The sequence below is a fragment of the Myripristis murdjan genome, chromosome 9, assembly GCF_902150065.1.
Source record: "Myripristis murdjan chromosome 9, fMyrMur1.1, whole genome shotgun sequence".
In the NCBI taxonomy this organism is placed as follows: Eukaryota; Metazoa; Chordata; class Actinopteri; order Holocentriformes; family Holocentridae; genus Myripristis; species Myripristis murdjan.
In genome coordinates this window covers 37239030-37255483 of record NC_043988.1, presented here as the reverse complement: position 1 = coordinate 37255483, position 16454 = coordinate 37239030, and the positions used below count along the sequence as shown (strand labels likewise).

The window sequence follows — 16454 nt, the reverse complement described above, 5'->3', positions numbered from 1 at the left end:
CGTACCCTCTTTAAAATCACTTGTTGAAGCTCCTTTCACGCTGACTTTCATCACCGTCAGTTTTTTGAAAAAGGTTTAAGTCCCAAAAAGTTTGGCTGCTAGAAATAAGAGCCACACATTTTGGATTTTAAAGGTCAGACGCCCTGCTTCTTTGTTCGCCCTTGTTCACCGTTCACAAGTAATATTAAAACAAAAAGAGACTGGAGGTAATTTGACACCAAAGTTATTATAAGTTTGCATTTGTCATTAGTTTTTATTTTAAAATTCATTTTCACTTTTTCACAAATTCAGTTTAGTTTTATTTAGTTTTTAAAGCATGTTTCCTAGGTTAGTTTTAATTTATTGAAAATGATTAGTTCCCATCAGCTTCTGTGTTAGTTTTAATCTTTTTTTTTTTTTTCAGAAAAAACATTATATAATAAAACCTCCACCAACCATCATTTTAAAAAATGAATTGACTTTTGAAAAAAAAAACAACCAGATAAACTGAAACTAAACTAAATCTCAGTTTAGTTTGACTTAGTTTTTAAAGCAGGTTGTGTAGTTCAGTTTGGTTTTTATTTTTTGGAAAAAATAATACAAAATGTCTTCACTAAAAAATAAAAAATAAAATAAAAAACTAAAGACATTTTCCCTACAATTTTAGTTTATTGTAATTTTGTAAAAACTTTATAGTTTCAGTTATTGTCTTTTGTAAGGTGTCATTTTTAATTTTATCTCAGTTAACGAAAATGTTTTCACACCTCGTTTTCTTTACTTTGTCAGTTTTCATTAATAATAATAATAATCTTGTTTGACATGCCTGCTCTTTTGCTGCTGGAAGGTGGTTTTGTTTTTATTTTACTCTGTAAACGTGTCTTAAAGTGAAACCTGCCGTGTAACATGAGTGTTTGTGTGTGTGTGTGTGTCTCAGGGTCTGGGTGGAGGGGTGATGGGTCCCGGGGCCAGCCCTGGTGGGGGGCCCCTGCTGCAGGGCCCCGGGGGCCCCGGCATGGCCGCAGGGCCCGGAGGCTACCTGGGCCAGCAGGGCTACGCCGAGCCCAGCAAGGGCTACCTGAACCAGGGCATGTACGGCCGCGGGAGCGGGGGCTACGCCGGAGGACCGGGGGGCTACACAGGAAGGTGAGGACAAGGATAAGTCATCATTTGGATTCATCAGCCATTCTGTCTTAATCTTTGGATTAAGCCCCTGAAGGCCAGGACATGTTTACATTAACCCTCTGGACAAAGTGGAAGTGGCCCCTGGGCCCCTGGGCCCCTGGGCCCCTGGGCTCCAGATGTAAACACACTTTCCTTGTTGCTTTGCTTTACACATTAACTGGATGATTCGTTCGGTGTCCTCTCTCTGCAGTTACCCGTCCTCTGCCGGCGCCTCCAGAGGTTCTGCTGACTTCACCCAGGCTGCCGCTGCCGCCGCCGTCGCCGCTGCTGCAGCCACGGCGACCGCCACCGCCACGGCAACCGTCGCCGCCATCCAGGAGAAACACAACCAGGAAATGAACTACGGACAGGTGAGGGCGGGACATCTCCACTTCATAATCAGATGATAATCTAATGAAATAATCAGTCCATCATCTAGTGAAATAATCAGAATATCATGTTGTGAAATAATGAGATCATTATATGGTAAAATAATCAGGATGTCATGTAGTTCTAGTGAAATACTTACATAGTGAAATTACCAGATTAACATATAGAGAAATAATCAGTTTATCATCTAGCAAAATAAGAATATCTGTTTAAATGATCACAATATCATCCAGTAAAATAGTAAGAATATCATATTGTAAAATAATCAGATTGCCATGTAATTAAGTAATCTGATTATCGTTAATTTAAAAATTAAATCCCTCATAATTAGGAGTATGTGTTTAATTACCCAGCTTTTTTTTTTCTTTGAACTGCCAAGTATTCCAATGTGTTTTTGTCCCCTCTGGGCTGCTGTAGTTGGTTGGCGTGTTGTGTAAGAGCTTGTTCAGTTCACAGGAAACACCTTCACACTAATCGTAGCGCTGCAGATTCAGTTTATTTGACAGATTATTGGATTATTATGGATTATTTCATAGCTCAGAGCAAAGTTTCCACTGAAGGAGACAAAGAGACATAAAGTTCCAGACCGGTATGTGTAGCAGGACCGTGATTGGTCGGTGGACCCTGGTGGGCGGCGGCCTGCGAGGTTCTGACAGGCCGTGTGGGTTCCCTGATTGGCTCTTGCTCTCTGCATGATGAGGATGGAGTGTCGCTGCTCCCTCTGCTGGACACAAGCAGCACTTCAGTCAGCTGGAGTCTCTGCTGCAGCATCACTTCCTGTTTACACTGAGAGCAGCTCCGTCCACTTCAGCTGCCCTTCATTTGCTTTCATTTTAATCTGTGTGTGTGTGTGTGTGTGTGTGTGTCTCAGATGGGAGGTCCACCCTATAACAACCAGTTCATGGCCCATGCCGGGCCCCGCGGCCCCCCCCGGCATGGCCCCAGGAGGAATGGGCCCCGGCCCGGGACCTGCCAGGGGCCCCCCCTCAATGGGCCCCATGTACGGGCCTGGTGGGGGCCCCCAGAGGGTCGCCCAGCACCCAAACTACGGCCCGGGCCAGCAAGGCCCTCTGAGGCCCCCACAAGGCCTCAAACGCCCCTACAACTCTGAGGTGAGCGCCACAACCTGAAATCAGATTATATTAGATTATATCAGACTGGATTATATTAGATTAGATTAGATACAATTTGATTAGAGCAGACTGGATTAGAACATATCACATTAAATTATATCATATCGGATCAGACTTGATTTAGATCTGATCAAACAAGATAAGATCAGAACAGACTGCATCAGATTAGATGTGATAAGATTAGATCAAATCAGATTACATGAAATTAGGTTCAGTTGCATTGATTGATTACATTAGATCATGTTTCTTTAGTTAAGATTATATCTTTTAAAAGTGATTATTTTAGATCAGATTAGACTGGTTCAGATTAGATAAAACAACTTTTGAATATGTTAGACTGGATTATATCAAATCAGATTACATAACATTATTTTACATTTACATTTTTTACATCACATTCGTGCTGTTGGAGCAGCAGATAATGACACGATACACCAAATAAAGAGAATATAAAGTAAAAAAGAGCCGATGGAAAGTCAGATCAAGTCATTTATGAAGCAGGAGTTCACCAAAGTGCTGTGCAATAAAACAACACTCAAATAATAAAAAATCACAACAAATCAATGACATCAGTTCATGTCACAGAGGTGAATGTAAATGCATTAAAAGACAGTAAACAAACAGAAGCCTGAGAAAAGAGAAGGGTTTGTGTTAAACTGAATTCAGGAAGAGGTGACGGTCACTTCCTGTCTCCTTCAGCCTCCAGCTCCTCACACTGGACGTCCTGTTACTTCCTGTTTGTAAATGTCACGCCGCTCCTCTGCCTCCCTCCTCCTCCCTTCCTTCCTCTGTTTCCTCTCCTTGTTCCTCCTCCTGTGTCCTCCTTCTTTTCCTTCCTCCTCCTCTCTCTCTCTCTCTCTCCTCCTCTCAGTCTTTTCCAGCGATGTCTCAGCAGTTCGGACTTCCTGTCAGTTCTGGCGTGAACGTCCTGTCCGGTCCCGCCGGAGCTGCCGGGTCGATTCCCGGTTCAGGTGGAGGGAACCACGGCGGCTCATACCCGGCCCCAGGCATGCAGTATCACCCAGGTACACACACACACACACACACACACACTGTAGATTGGAAGTGAAACAGTGGTATCTCAGGTTGGTTTTTAACAAAATAAGGTACACGTTATCAGAGAACCAGCCTGAGACCAGATGTTGGAAATCCCAGCACGGCATTGTGGGTAATCGCTGACATGTCTGACATCACGCTGTATTTTCTCTGTGGTCATTCACAGGTCCTGGTGGTCCAGGCCCCGCCCCCCAGCGCTCTGGCTCCTCCCCCTCCTACCAGAGCCACAAGATGCCCCTCCCACAGTACCCCCCCTCCGGCCCCCCCAACTCACAGTACTACAAGGTCAGTCATGTGACTGTGATTTCCTTATGTTACCCACAATGCAATGAGAGCAAGACTTCTTATTAACCTAAACCTCTGTGTGTGTGTGTGTGTGTGTGTGTGTGTGTGTGTGTGTCCAACAGGACCAGTTTAACGGTCAGGGCGGTGGCTTAAATACTTTACCAGCAGGGGGTGCCGGAGCCTACAACTCCTTCAACCAGCCCACAGGGGTGAGGCAGACTGTGTGTGTGTGTGTGTGTGTGTGTGTGTGTGTGTGTGTGTGTGTGTGTGTGTGTGTGTGTGTGTGTGTGTGTGTGTGTGTGTGTGTGTATGTGTGTGTGGTGGCAGTTGCTCAGAATTAATCGAAATATAAAAATCCATAGTTAACCTCTCTCTCTCTCTCTCTCTCTCTCTCTCCTGCCCCCACCAGCCGGGACGAGGGTTGCCAGGTTACCCCAGCTCCCCCCTCCCTGGTAACCCGACCCCTCCCATCACCCCTGGCAGCTCCATGGCCCCGCCCTACATGTCGCCTAGCAACAGTGACATCAAGCCGCCACCCTCTTCCTTCCTGCCGGATATCAAGCCCAACATGGGTAGCCTGGCCCCGCCCCCTCCTACAGGTTAACTCTCTCACACCACACACACACACACACACACACACCCACACACACACACACAGTTCTTGTATTGTAACAGTAAATCATAGACAGATACAACAAATCTGCAGTGAAGTAGTTTTCTTTGTAAAATTATTCAGATTAATGATTCAAATCAGAACACCTAGCCAAATAATCAGATTAGCATTCATTAAAATAATCACATTATGCTGTAATATAACCATATTATCATCCAACAAAATAATCAGATTATGATCCATTAAAATATCACATTATGCTGTAATATAACCAGATTATCATCCAACAAAATAATCAGATTATCATCCATTAAAATAATCACATTATGCTGTAAAATAACCAGATTATCATCCAACAAAATAATCAGATTGTCATCCATTAAAATAATCACATTATGCTGTAATATAACCAGATTATCATCCAACAAAATAATCAGATTATCATCCATTAAAATAATCACATTATGCTGTAAAATAACCAGATTATCATCCAACAAAATAATCAGATTATCATCCATTAAAATAATCACATTATGCTGTAAAATAACCAGATTATCATCCAACAAAATAATCAGATTATCATCCATTAAAATAATCACATTATGCTGTAAAATAACCAGATTATCATCCAACAAAATAATCAGATTATCATCCATTAAAACAATCACATTAAACATGTTTTATAAATATAAATATATGTGTTACTCACTTATATGAATATATATGTTTTAACGTAACTAGATTATTGTTCCGCAAAATAATCCGATAATTCATCAGGATATCCGCTGTAAGGGGGCGGGTCTCTCATCCGATGACTTCCTGGTTGCTAGGTAACCCCAGCGATGACCTGCGGCTGACCTTCCCGGTGCGGGACGGCGTGGTCCTGGAGCCCTTCAGGTTAGAGCACAACCTGGCCGTGAGCAACCACGTGTTCCAGCTCAGAGACTCTGTGTACAAGACTCTGATGATGAGGTAACACACACACACACACACACACACACACACACACACACACACACACACACACACACACACACCTAACCTTCACCTAATCATCATTTTAGCTTTAACCAATGAGCCAAAAGTAGCTTTTTTTCTTTGTGGGGACCCAGAATGATCCTCATGGACCAGGACGATATGCTGACTCTGTGTGTGTGTGTGTGTGTGTGTGTGTGTGTGTGTGTGTGTGTGTGTGTGTGTGTGTGTGTGTGTGTGTGTGTGTGTGTGTCAGGCCGGACCTGGAGCTGCAGTTTAAGTGTTACCACCACGAGGATCGGCAGATGAACACTAACTGGCCCGCCTCCGTCCAGGTGCCTCCCTCCTCCAAACAGCAGCATTTCATCATTTTGCTTTTGTTTTAATCAGTCATCAATAATCAATAATAACCCCCCACCCCTCCACCCCTCCAGGTCAGTGTCAACGCGACCCCTCTCACCATCGAGCGAGGCGACAATAAAACTTCCCATAAGCCTTTGTACCTGAAGCAGGTCTGCCAGCCGGGCAGGAACACCATCCAGATCACTGTCACCGCCTGCTGCTGTGTAAGACACACACACACACACACACACACACACACACACACACACACACACACACACACACACACACACACACACGTTAGTCCTGAAATGATTAGATAATAGATTAATAGATTTGGTTATAATTTTGATCAGTGAATGTTTTTTTGTCACTGAAACAGTAAAAACACAGACTCTGATGTTCAGACCTTCTCCTCCTCTGTTCATATCAATTTATTTATCAAATCAATACTTGGGTTTGTTTTGGCTGCTGGTTCGACTGAGGAAGACATTTGATGATGTCACGTTGCTCCTCAGGCTAGGGCTGGGCGACATATCGATATCTTACCAACAGTGTGATATGAATCTAGATATGATGAGGGATTTCAGAGGCTGGAATAGTTTGTTATGTCCTAAATGTTGTTTCCTGGTTTTAGAGGCTGCATCACAGTAAAGAAACGTAATAATCTGAATGGATTATAGCCGTTCTGTTATATCCATATCACTGATGAGTATTCAGTGTGTGAATATGTGGTCAAAGCATCATCACAGTGTCAGTATGGAGGTGTTTGGTGATGTTGGTGTGTGTCGCCCAGCCCTGCGCCACACGAACCCTAACCCTGCAGCTTTCACTCTCATCTGTTACCAGTTAACTGAAACCTAACCTGTCTGTCTCTCTTTCCCTGTCTGTCTCTCTGCAGTCTCACCTGTTTGTGCTGCAGCTGGTTCATCGTCCGTCGGTTCGCTCGGTGCTGCAGGGCCTGATGAAGAAGAGGCTGCTGCCTGCAGAGCACTGTGTGACCAAGAGTGAGTCCCTGTCTGTCTGTCTGCCTGTCTGTCTGTCTGTCTGTCTGTCTGTCTGCCTGTCTGTCTGCCTGTCTGTCTGTCTGCCTGTCTGTCTGTCTGCCTGTCTGTCTGCCTGCCTGCCTGTCTGTCTGCCTGTCTGTCTGTCTGTCTGTCTGTCTGTCTGTCTGTCTGCCTGCCTGCCTGTCTGTCTGCCTGTCTGTCTGTGCCCTTGCACTTCATGGTTTCTGCTCTTTTTAAAGTAAATGCATGTTTCGTTCGATGTCCCCGTCACTGCCCTCATGTTTCCACGCCTCCTTCATGTCGGCGTGGGCGTTGAGCAGTAAAGCCACTAGAGGGCAGCGCAGAGTCTGAAGTCTCTGCCAGCGACAAACCTGGTGACGGTGGAGGAAGTCGTAATTCTGGAGCTGCACTGAGACACTTCCTGAACATTTCTTGTTAAATCCCCCTCATTAAAGACCATGAGGAGCATCCTGAGGGTGGGTGTAGGAGAGACCTGGGCTCTGTGTGGTTTGGCTCCCTGCCAGCCGCACACAGCCTCCATCCAAACCCCACCAACAGGAAGCAGCTCGGCTCACTGATCAATACAGACCATCAGCAATAACAAGAGTCATTTACAGTCAGGCTAACAATAACTACAGTAATAATTTATGTAAGAGAGAATAGCTGATGTTTTGTCAGACCTTTTCATGTTGTGGACTCCCACCTGAAGAGACCCTGGTATCAGAGACATTTTGGTTGCTGTTAAATCAGGTTTGGTTTGTTGGGGTGGGCTGTTTTTAATGTCCCAGTCATACACTACTCACAAAAAGTTAGGGATATTTGGCTTTAGGGTGAAATTTATGGAAAATGTAAAAAGTTCACGCTACAGTGATATTATATCATGAAAGTAGGGCATTTAAGTAGAAGCATACACTGGTGATTTCCTCATCTCAAACAATTTCTTGAAACAAAAGCCAACAACAGTGGTGGATATACCACAACAAAAAATGTCAGTGTCAATAACTTGTCATGTGCCCTTGAGCATCAATTACAGCTTGACAGCGACGTCTCATGCTGTTCACAAGTCGACTTATTGTCTGCTGAGGCATGGCATCCCACTCTTCTTGAAGGGCGGCCCTCAGGACATTGAGGTTCTGGGGTACAGAGCTCCGAGCCTCTACACGGCCACTCAGCTGATCCCATAGGTTTTCTATGGGATTCAGGTCTGAGAAAGTGCAGGCCACTCCATCTGAGGTACCCCAGTCTCCAGCAGCCGTTCCCTAATGATGCGACCTCGATGAGCTGGAGCATCAAACACCTGATGTGAATTTTGCCGTTAAACTCCTTGTTAGAGAACAGCAACTTGTGCAAAAAGTACTGAAACACTGAACAGTTGGACATGTGCATTCAAAAGTTTACAGAAGGTCACATGAAGTTCACCTGTAAAGGTTATAATGCATTTTAGGTTCATCCTGAAATTTCACCCGAAAGCCGAATATCCCTAACTTTTTGTGAGTAGTGTATTTAGCTAATCTGCTAACGGCCTTTCCCCCGTTATTTTGGAAGAAATCGAGGGGGTTTGCCTCCATGATGCAGCAGAGCCTGACGGTGAGGTATAAACGCTGCGTGCTGACCTCAAGTGTTTCTGTCTCTCAGTAAAGAGGAACTTCAGCAGCGGCTCTGTGCCCGGGACCCCCGGCCTGAACGGAGAGGACGGCGTCGAACAGACGGCCATCCGCGTCTCGCTCAAGTGTCCCATCACCTTCCGCCGCATCCAGCTGCCGGCGCGAGGCCACGACTGCAGGCACATACAGGTCAGAGCCTCGGCCAGGCAGCACATCGCTGCATTTAAAAATAAAAAGAACTTGAAATGTATTTGGTCAACTAGTAGCAAGTACAGAATTTAACCCAACCAACAGAAATGATTTGTTCCCAACAGGGCAAGACTGAAAAGCTGAAAGCACGACTTGTTTCTCACGTTTCAAGAATCTCAGTGTTTTGTAGCTGCAGTGTGCTTAACGACAGCAGAAAGACAGGGAAAGTGCTGACTAGGCGCTGGTTAAAACAGGTTTCTGTGATGGTGGTGAGAACGTGATTGGCTCTGCACCGGCTCATGAAGCTGAGGAAGAATCAAACTTCACAAAAACAAGTTGTTCAGTATTAGTGTTCACCGCTCTCCTGGTGATTTGCTGCATGTCCAGAGTTTGTTAGACTTTCTTTACATGTAAAACGTTTTTGTGCGTCTGCGTGGCGAGTCGTGCTCCTCGGCAAACATCAGAACAGACGTCAGGGTTTGTGTATCAAACTCCAGCCGTCTCCTTTTCCTCTCTCGCCGTTTCACCGGCTTTTATGAAATAACCGTTTCTTCTTGGTTTGCAGTGTTTGTCTTTGTGGGTTCTTTTCCCAGCAGCTCGGCTGAGGGTGCAGCTTCCATCATCATAAGGAACATGAAGGATGATGGATTCTGTTCTTTAGTGTTGTTCTTGAGCACCGCTGTCAGCATCTGAGAGGCCCTGAAAGTCACTGCCTGCAGGAAAATGGAGTTTTGGAGGCTGCATTTTGTGCTTTAAAGAGGCAGGCAGGCATCGATGGCCGGGTCACAAGACCCAGGACAGAGGAGCCAAGAGACAGACAATAATAATGTGATGAAGAGGAGACTGTCGTCTGCAAATAGTATTATCTTCAGTGTGATTTTGAGTTTATTCAGCTGGAATAAGCCTCCTGTCTCTGTCTGTCTGCAGTGTTTTGACCTGGAGTCGTACCTGCAGCTCAACTGTGAGAGAGGAACGTGGAGATGCCCTGTGTGCAAGTACGTCTGCGCACACACACACACACACACACACACACACACACACACACACACCAAGACCGCTCAGTGAAAATGACTCAGTTAATCTGTGTAATGTGTCTGTGTTCCAGCTGAAAGTTTGATTTGTCTGTGAGAGGTTGTGGAATAATGACACGTTTATGTGACAGCTATTTAAAATAAAATGCACCAAAACGATGTGTTTGTGTAAGCGGGAAAACCTTGTGTGTTTGCAGTAAAACGGCTCTGCTGGAGGGGCTGGAGGTGGATCAGTACATGCTGGGAATCCTCATCTACGTGCAGAAGTAAGAAACAAGCCGCTTACACGTGCCGTTTATAAACCACCTGAACACATGAACCTGAACTCATGAACCTGAACTCATGAACCTGAACTCATGAACCTGAACTCATGAACCTGAACTCATGAACCTGAACTCATGAACCTGAACTCCTGCTCTGTGGAAATGAGTTTGCAGAGTTTGGCAGTTTAGTCGTCCAACTTTGTTTTTTGTTTTGTTTTTGTCTGTCAGTTCGGAGTATGAGGAGATCACCATCGACCCGGTGTGCAGCTGGAAGCCGGTGCCGGTGAAGCCCGACCTGCATGTGAAGGAGGAGTCTGACGGGCCGGTGCTGAAGCGCTGCCGGACGCTCAGCCCCAGCCACATGGTGCTGCCCAGCGTCATGGAGATGATCGCCTCTCTGGGTCCCTCCCCCTCCTCCTCCTCCTCCGCGCCCGCCGCCGCCGCCGCCGCCTCCTCCTCCCCGATGCCGTACCCCTCCCTGCCCACAGGGGGCGGCGGCAACAACAGCAGCAGCACACCGGACTATCCCGCCACAGGTAAACGTGAGCGGATCAGCACGAGTCCCTCAGGCAGGGGAGTTTTCCAGATTATGCAAACACATGAGAAGCAGCTTTGTTCTGTCATTGGCCGTCTGTTATCATGTGACGTGCGAGTGTTTGGTCACGTGACCGTCTCCCGTCTGTCCTGCAGCTCCGTCCTTCTCCGGTCCGTCTGGAAGCTTCTCCGATTTCGCCGCCGCTCCCGGGACTCCTGGGGTGGGAGGGGTGGGGGGCGTCGGGGGGGAGTTCTCCTCCCCCGGCCCTCCTCCTCTGTCCTACCAGGCCGAGCTGCCGAGCTCCCTGCTCACCCCCGACAAGCCCCCCCCCCACCCGCTGGCCGGACAGGTACAGAGCGCCGCCGTCAGCACAACCTTTACCTGTGATGAGAAACCATCAGGCCTCGCTTTGATCACTCCTCTCCTTTCCTTGTCTCCTCTCCTCCTCCTCCTCTCCTCCTCCTCCTTTCCTTGTCTCCTCGTCTCCTCTCCTCTCAGATGTCTCTCCCGGGCCGTCTGGACTCCACTTCCCATGGTGCTCCTCTCTCCCAACAGCAGCCGCAGGGTCTCCATGGCAACTCCCACCTGGGGGGCGGCAACCCGGGCAACCAGATGATGCAGCGTAGCAACCAGAATCCCCGTCTCCAAGGCGACGGCTCCTTCGGGCTGGGGGGCCCGGGGGGGGCGGAGGTTCCAGAAGCTTCCCTGGACGTGAGTAGAAACCAGAAGCCAGAACAAGAACAACAACGCTCTGCAGAGGGTTTTCACGACGCGTCATCCGCGTGTCAGCAGTCCGCAAGCCGCCATATTGGAGGCACTCCGTACCACAACAAACCATACACACACAGCTGATCCCGAACGTCGTCAAGAAAAATGGTTAATTATTGCCGTGTTTCAGGACGTACCAATAGATCAGACAGAGAAAAACATTTGGAATATTACCGACTTCCAAAAGTGTGTGTTTTTTGTGTGATCGAATAAAACACTATGAAACTAACTCAGATAGTGCACAGTGTAGATAGCAAACTGCAGGTCTTTGAAATTAAAAATAAAAAAAAGATTGACAGTCACTTGGCTACACCTTGAGTGTCGGAATTACATCATACAGTTAAAGTTAGGATGATTAGGACGTTACTGCATTACTTATTTTGGCCTTAACAACACAAAGGACGTTGATAGATAGATATATCTTTATTGTCATTGCACAAACATATAGGGGAGACTGGGGTAAGTTGAGCCAAAGGGTAAGTTGAGCCACCCCCTGTTGCTAGGAAACGATAAAAAATATTGATCATGTGACCAAATATTTAGGAGGAAGGCATCATTTCATGGAGTCTGTGAAGGTAAGAACCACATGGGTAAAGTGGTTAGACATTTATTTCCAAAAAAACATTTTTTACTCTTAAAAGTGAATTTAGTCTATCATCAGTTTCATGAGAATTGCGTTAAAACCAAAACAGGTCATTTTAAATTTGTTTTATACATCAGTTGTGGTATCTATGAGCTACAACATGAGGTCATAAACTAGCATAAAAGTGCACCATTTTAGCTGTGGGGACTAAAAAAGTCAAAATGGTAGCTCTGGGGTAAGTTGAGCCATTTGGCCAGGGGTAAGTTGAGCCGGAGGCCCATACACTTAATAAGTGTATTTTGGCTGTAGCCTATGTCTATTAAATAATAAATAAAATAATAAATATTAATTACTTATTAAGTGTATGGGGTACGTGTATTTTGGCTGTAGCCTATATGTCTAAAATATTAAATAAATATTAACCCTCCCCCATGCCCCCATGCCACTGGTGGGCATGGGGGAATGGGGCCACGGCCAGTGGTGGCCATAGCCACCAAATGTGTTCCGTTCATATGTTCATAACTGACCTTACTGTCAGCAAGGACACCAAGAAACTAGTGTTCTAGTGTTTTCTTTCCAGAAACACAGCTGTTAATGTTCTCTTCCAAAGCGCACTTTAAGGCATGTTAAAACAGCTGTTTAGTGTACCTGTTGAATTGTGTTTAATAAAAAAAAATACACATGAATGTGAAGAAGTGACTGTTATTTAGGGAGGGAGAAGGTGAGGGAGGGGTGGGATGGAGGTGGGGAGGAAGGTGGGGGCGGGGGGAGTAGGGATACGGCTCAACTTACCCCGCTCCCTGGCTCAACTTACCCCATACACGGGGTAAGTTGTGGCACGAGACCACTTTTTTTGGACATGCTATATTATGGAAACAGTTATGTTTACACTCATTCTGTTTGTTTGAAGAGATGCACAACATCCTGAAATATAGGCAGATATGTTTGTTAGCGACAAAACTATGATTGCCTTGATGTAGTGATCCTAAATATGAAAAATGGCTCATCTTACCCCAGTCTCCCCTACAGTACAATAATGCAACGAAATTAGGGCTCAGTACTTTCAGTGCAGGGGAGAATAAAAAGACAATAAATAGAATCAAATTTGTTTGACCATTTGACCGATGATTTTTGTTGATGACTTGGTACTGCGTCTCCCTCACCCGTCCACACACCGTCTGGTTATAGGCCTCCAAACCTTTGTAGGATTTAATGCGTAATTTAATGCGTAATTTCTTGAAATATCGTGCCTTTTCTTGTGGTCCAAGTCCATCCCTATATGCCTTTGCATATTGGAGGCGTTCTGATGAGCTTTTCTGTTGTTTTGACACGGCTACACTCACTTGAATGACCCTTCAAAAAAGTCACATCCATGACCCTTCAAGTGGACAAAAATGTCCATTTCTATAAAGTGACCACCAAAAGGTCACAGGGGGGTGATTTTTGGCAAGAGGGGGTAATTTGGGGTTAAATTTGAAAATCCCAACTTTCAGCATGAAAATCCATTATTTGACCCTGTAATGCATTTTTATCACATCCATGACCCAGAATGACACCCCCTCACCAAAAATCAGCTCTGGTGAGGATGGTGATTGTCTGTGAGGGAGTTTTGAATTTTGAAAATGGACAAAAATGTCCAGGGGTCACATGAGGGTTAAACTGTACCGAGCGCACGAGTCTCCACTGCAGTCCGTTCAGTTGTTTACATCCAGTACCTCCAATATGGCCGCGCATCCGGGTTAGCGCCCAGAACGTGACGTCGGTGAAAACCCTCTACTGTCACTCTACTGTCACTCTACTGCCACTCTACTGCCACTCTACTGTAACTCTACTGCAACTCTACTGTAACTCTACTGTCACTCTACTGCAACTCTACTGTCACTCTACTGCAACTCTACTGTCACTCTACTGCAACTCTACTGTAACTCTACTGTCACTCTACTGCAACTCTACTGTCACTCTACTGTCACCCTACTGTTACTCTACTGTAACTCTACTGTCACTCTACTGTCACTCTACTGCAACTCTACTGGCACTCTACTGTCAATCTACTGCAACTCTGCTGTCACTCTTCTGTCACTCTGCTGTCACTCTACTGTCACTCTACTGCAACTCTACTGTCACTCTACTGTAACTCTACTGCAACTCTACTGCAACTCTACTGCAACTCTACTGTAACTCTACTGTCACTCTACTGTCACTCTACTGCAACTCTACTGTCACTCTACTGCAACTCTACTGTCACTCTACTGTCACTCTACTGCAACTCTACTGCAACTCTACTGTCACTCTTCTGCAACTCTACTGTCACTCTACTGTCACTCTACTGTCACACTACTGTCACTCTACTGCAACTCTACTGTCACTCTACTGCAACTCTACTGTCACTCTACTGTCACTCTACTGCAACTCTACTGTCACTCTACTGCAACTCTGCTGTCACTCTACTGCAACTCTACTGCAACTCTACTGTCACTCTACTGCAACTCTGCTGTCACTCTGCTGTCACTCTGCTGTTATTCTACTGTCACTCTACTGCAACTCTACTGTCACTCTACTGTCACTCTACTGCAACTCTACTGCAACTCTGTCACTCTACTGCAACTCTACTGCAACTCTGTCACTCTACTGCAACTCTACTGTCACTCTACTGTCACTCTACTGCAACTCTACTGCAACTCTACTGTCACTCTACTGCAACTCTACTGTCACTCTACTGTCACTCTACTGTCACTCTACTGTCACTCTACTGCAACTCTACTGGCACTCTACTGTCACTCTACTGTCACTCTACTGCAACTCTACTGCAACTCTACTGCAACTCTACTGCAACTCTACTGCAACTCTGTCACTCTACTGCAACTCTACTGTCACTCTACTGTCACTCTACTGTCACTCTACTGCAACTCTACTGTCACTCTACTGTCACTCTACCGTCACTCTAGTGCAGTGTGTCAGTTTGTGTTTTGGCCTAAACCTGCAGGACTCGGTTCAACGTGAAAACATAAAGCTTTATAAAGTATTACAGTATTATTATGAAGTATTACAGGGTTTGTGTGTGTGTGTGTGTGTGTGTGTGTGTGTGTGTGTGTGTGTGTGTGTGTGTGTGTGTGTGTGTGTGTGTGTGTGTGTGTGTGCGCAGTTGCTGCCGGAGCTGACCAACCCAGACGAGTTGCTGTCGTACCTCGGACCTCCAGATCTGCCCAGCAACAACAACGACGACCTGCTGTCGCTGTTCGAGAACAACTGAACACACTGACACGCACACACACACACACACTCACACACACACACACACACACACACACACACACACACACACACTGTATATGCTTACACACCTCCAAGAAAAAAAAAAAAACACACACACAAGGGGAAAAGAGACTTCCTGTAAAATATGAACTCTCCTCACCCGCCAACATGGCCACCCTTGGTCGGCTCCAACATGGCCGCCGGCGGGGCGGGGCAGGGCGGGGCGGGGCGGACGACGGACAGATAACGAGGAAAAAAACCAACAAACTTTTAAATGAGAAAATCTTTGATGTCTGACTCTGAACTTGATGGTGACTTTATTTTATTGTTTTTTATCTTTGGAAAAATGTATCGATCCTTCATCCTCCATTCCCCGTTAGAACAACCAGTCTCCTCCCTCAGTGGCAGCGTTTCCCAAACTGAGGTCCCGGGGCTCAGGATGGGACGTCCCACGGTGGAAAAACTACATTCACAGCCACTTTGGCCCCTGAGAACCTGAATCTGCTGTCCCGGCTGAACCTACTGTCGCTTTTAAAGGGAAACTTTTCTAAAACACTGTAACTCTTCAAAAAAAAAAACAAAAAAACAAAAACAGCTGTTCTCCACCTGTCAGGCGTCTGCTGTCTGTTTCCTCCGGCCAATCACAGGCGAGGCGGCGTCGCGTCCACAATCTTCCAGTTTAAAATCAGAAAATGTTTCAGGATGTAAAACATGAGCCGATGTCCTGCAGACACTCGGGATAGGTCCTCCATCACAGCACAGGACAGTGTGTGTGTGTGTGTGTGTGTGTGTGTTCAGATTCCAGCGGGGGGGAAATGGTCCTGTCTGCAGACGGGAGCGTGCGGAGCTGCAGATGAGTTCTGTTTCAAAATAAAAGCACGTGCCGTGAGGAGGAATCTGGACTCATGACGTGTTTTAGGCGTCTTCGTCCCGTTTTGTCGTCCGTGTTCCCTGAACGCAGCGCCCCTCTGTGCGTGGCGAGGCTCACCTGGACCCGTTAGAGAGCGCGCACCTGCCAGCGTCCCACAAAAAGCCAAACTGGATTCATGTCCGCACGATCAGGCATTTCCACCATTGCCATTCATTATGTATGTAGGCAGCCGTGCAATGCATTCTGGGAGTGCTGCGTTGTGTTTGGAGAGGCGGGGCATCACGGCGGCGTCGCCTCATTTGCATACAGGTGAGGTCTCGGCTTCTTTCTGCCCCAGAATCTTTTTAAGGAAGTATGAAGCCCAGGAGAGGACGCGTTCGCTCTGCTATAGGAGAGAGCAGCTGTCAATCATCAAGA

General features: G+C 46.3%; 1 protein-coding gene across 1 annotated transcript in view; it reads left to right on the top strand.

Moving 5' to 3' along the window:
* LOC115364844 (zinc finger MIZ domain-containing protein 2-like) overlaps positions 1-15791 on the top strand; it is a 27024-nt gene extending 11233 nt beyond the window's left edge. The window contains 19 exon segments of the mRNA XM_030059480.1: positions 914-1122; positions 1352-1511; positions 2402-2454; positions 2456-2642; positions 3535-3688; positions 3886-4004; positions 4124-4213; positions 4414-4603; positions 5448-5589; positions 5849-5927; positions 6027-6158; positions 6836-6941; positions 8577-8734; positions 9662-9729; positions 9963-10031; positions 10257-10564; positions 10719-10912; positions 11062-11274; positions 15057-15791. Of these exon segments, the coding sequence (XP_029915340.1) occupies positions 914-1122; positions 1352-1511; positions 2402-2454; positions 2456-2642; positions 3535-3688; positions 3886-4004; positions 4124-4213; positions 4414-4603; positions 5448-5589; positions 5849-5927; positions 6027-6158; positions 6836-6941; positions 8577-8734; positions 9662-9729; positions 9963-10031; positions 10257-10564; positions 10719-10912; positions 11062-11274; positions 15057-15164 (2739 nt within the window). The 3' untranslated portion in view covers positions 15165-15791.
* Positions 15792-16454: the final 663 nt, after the last annotated feature.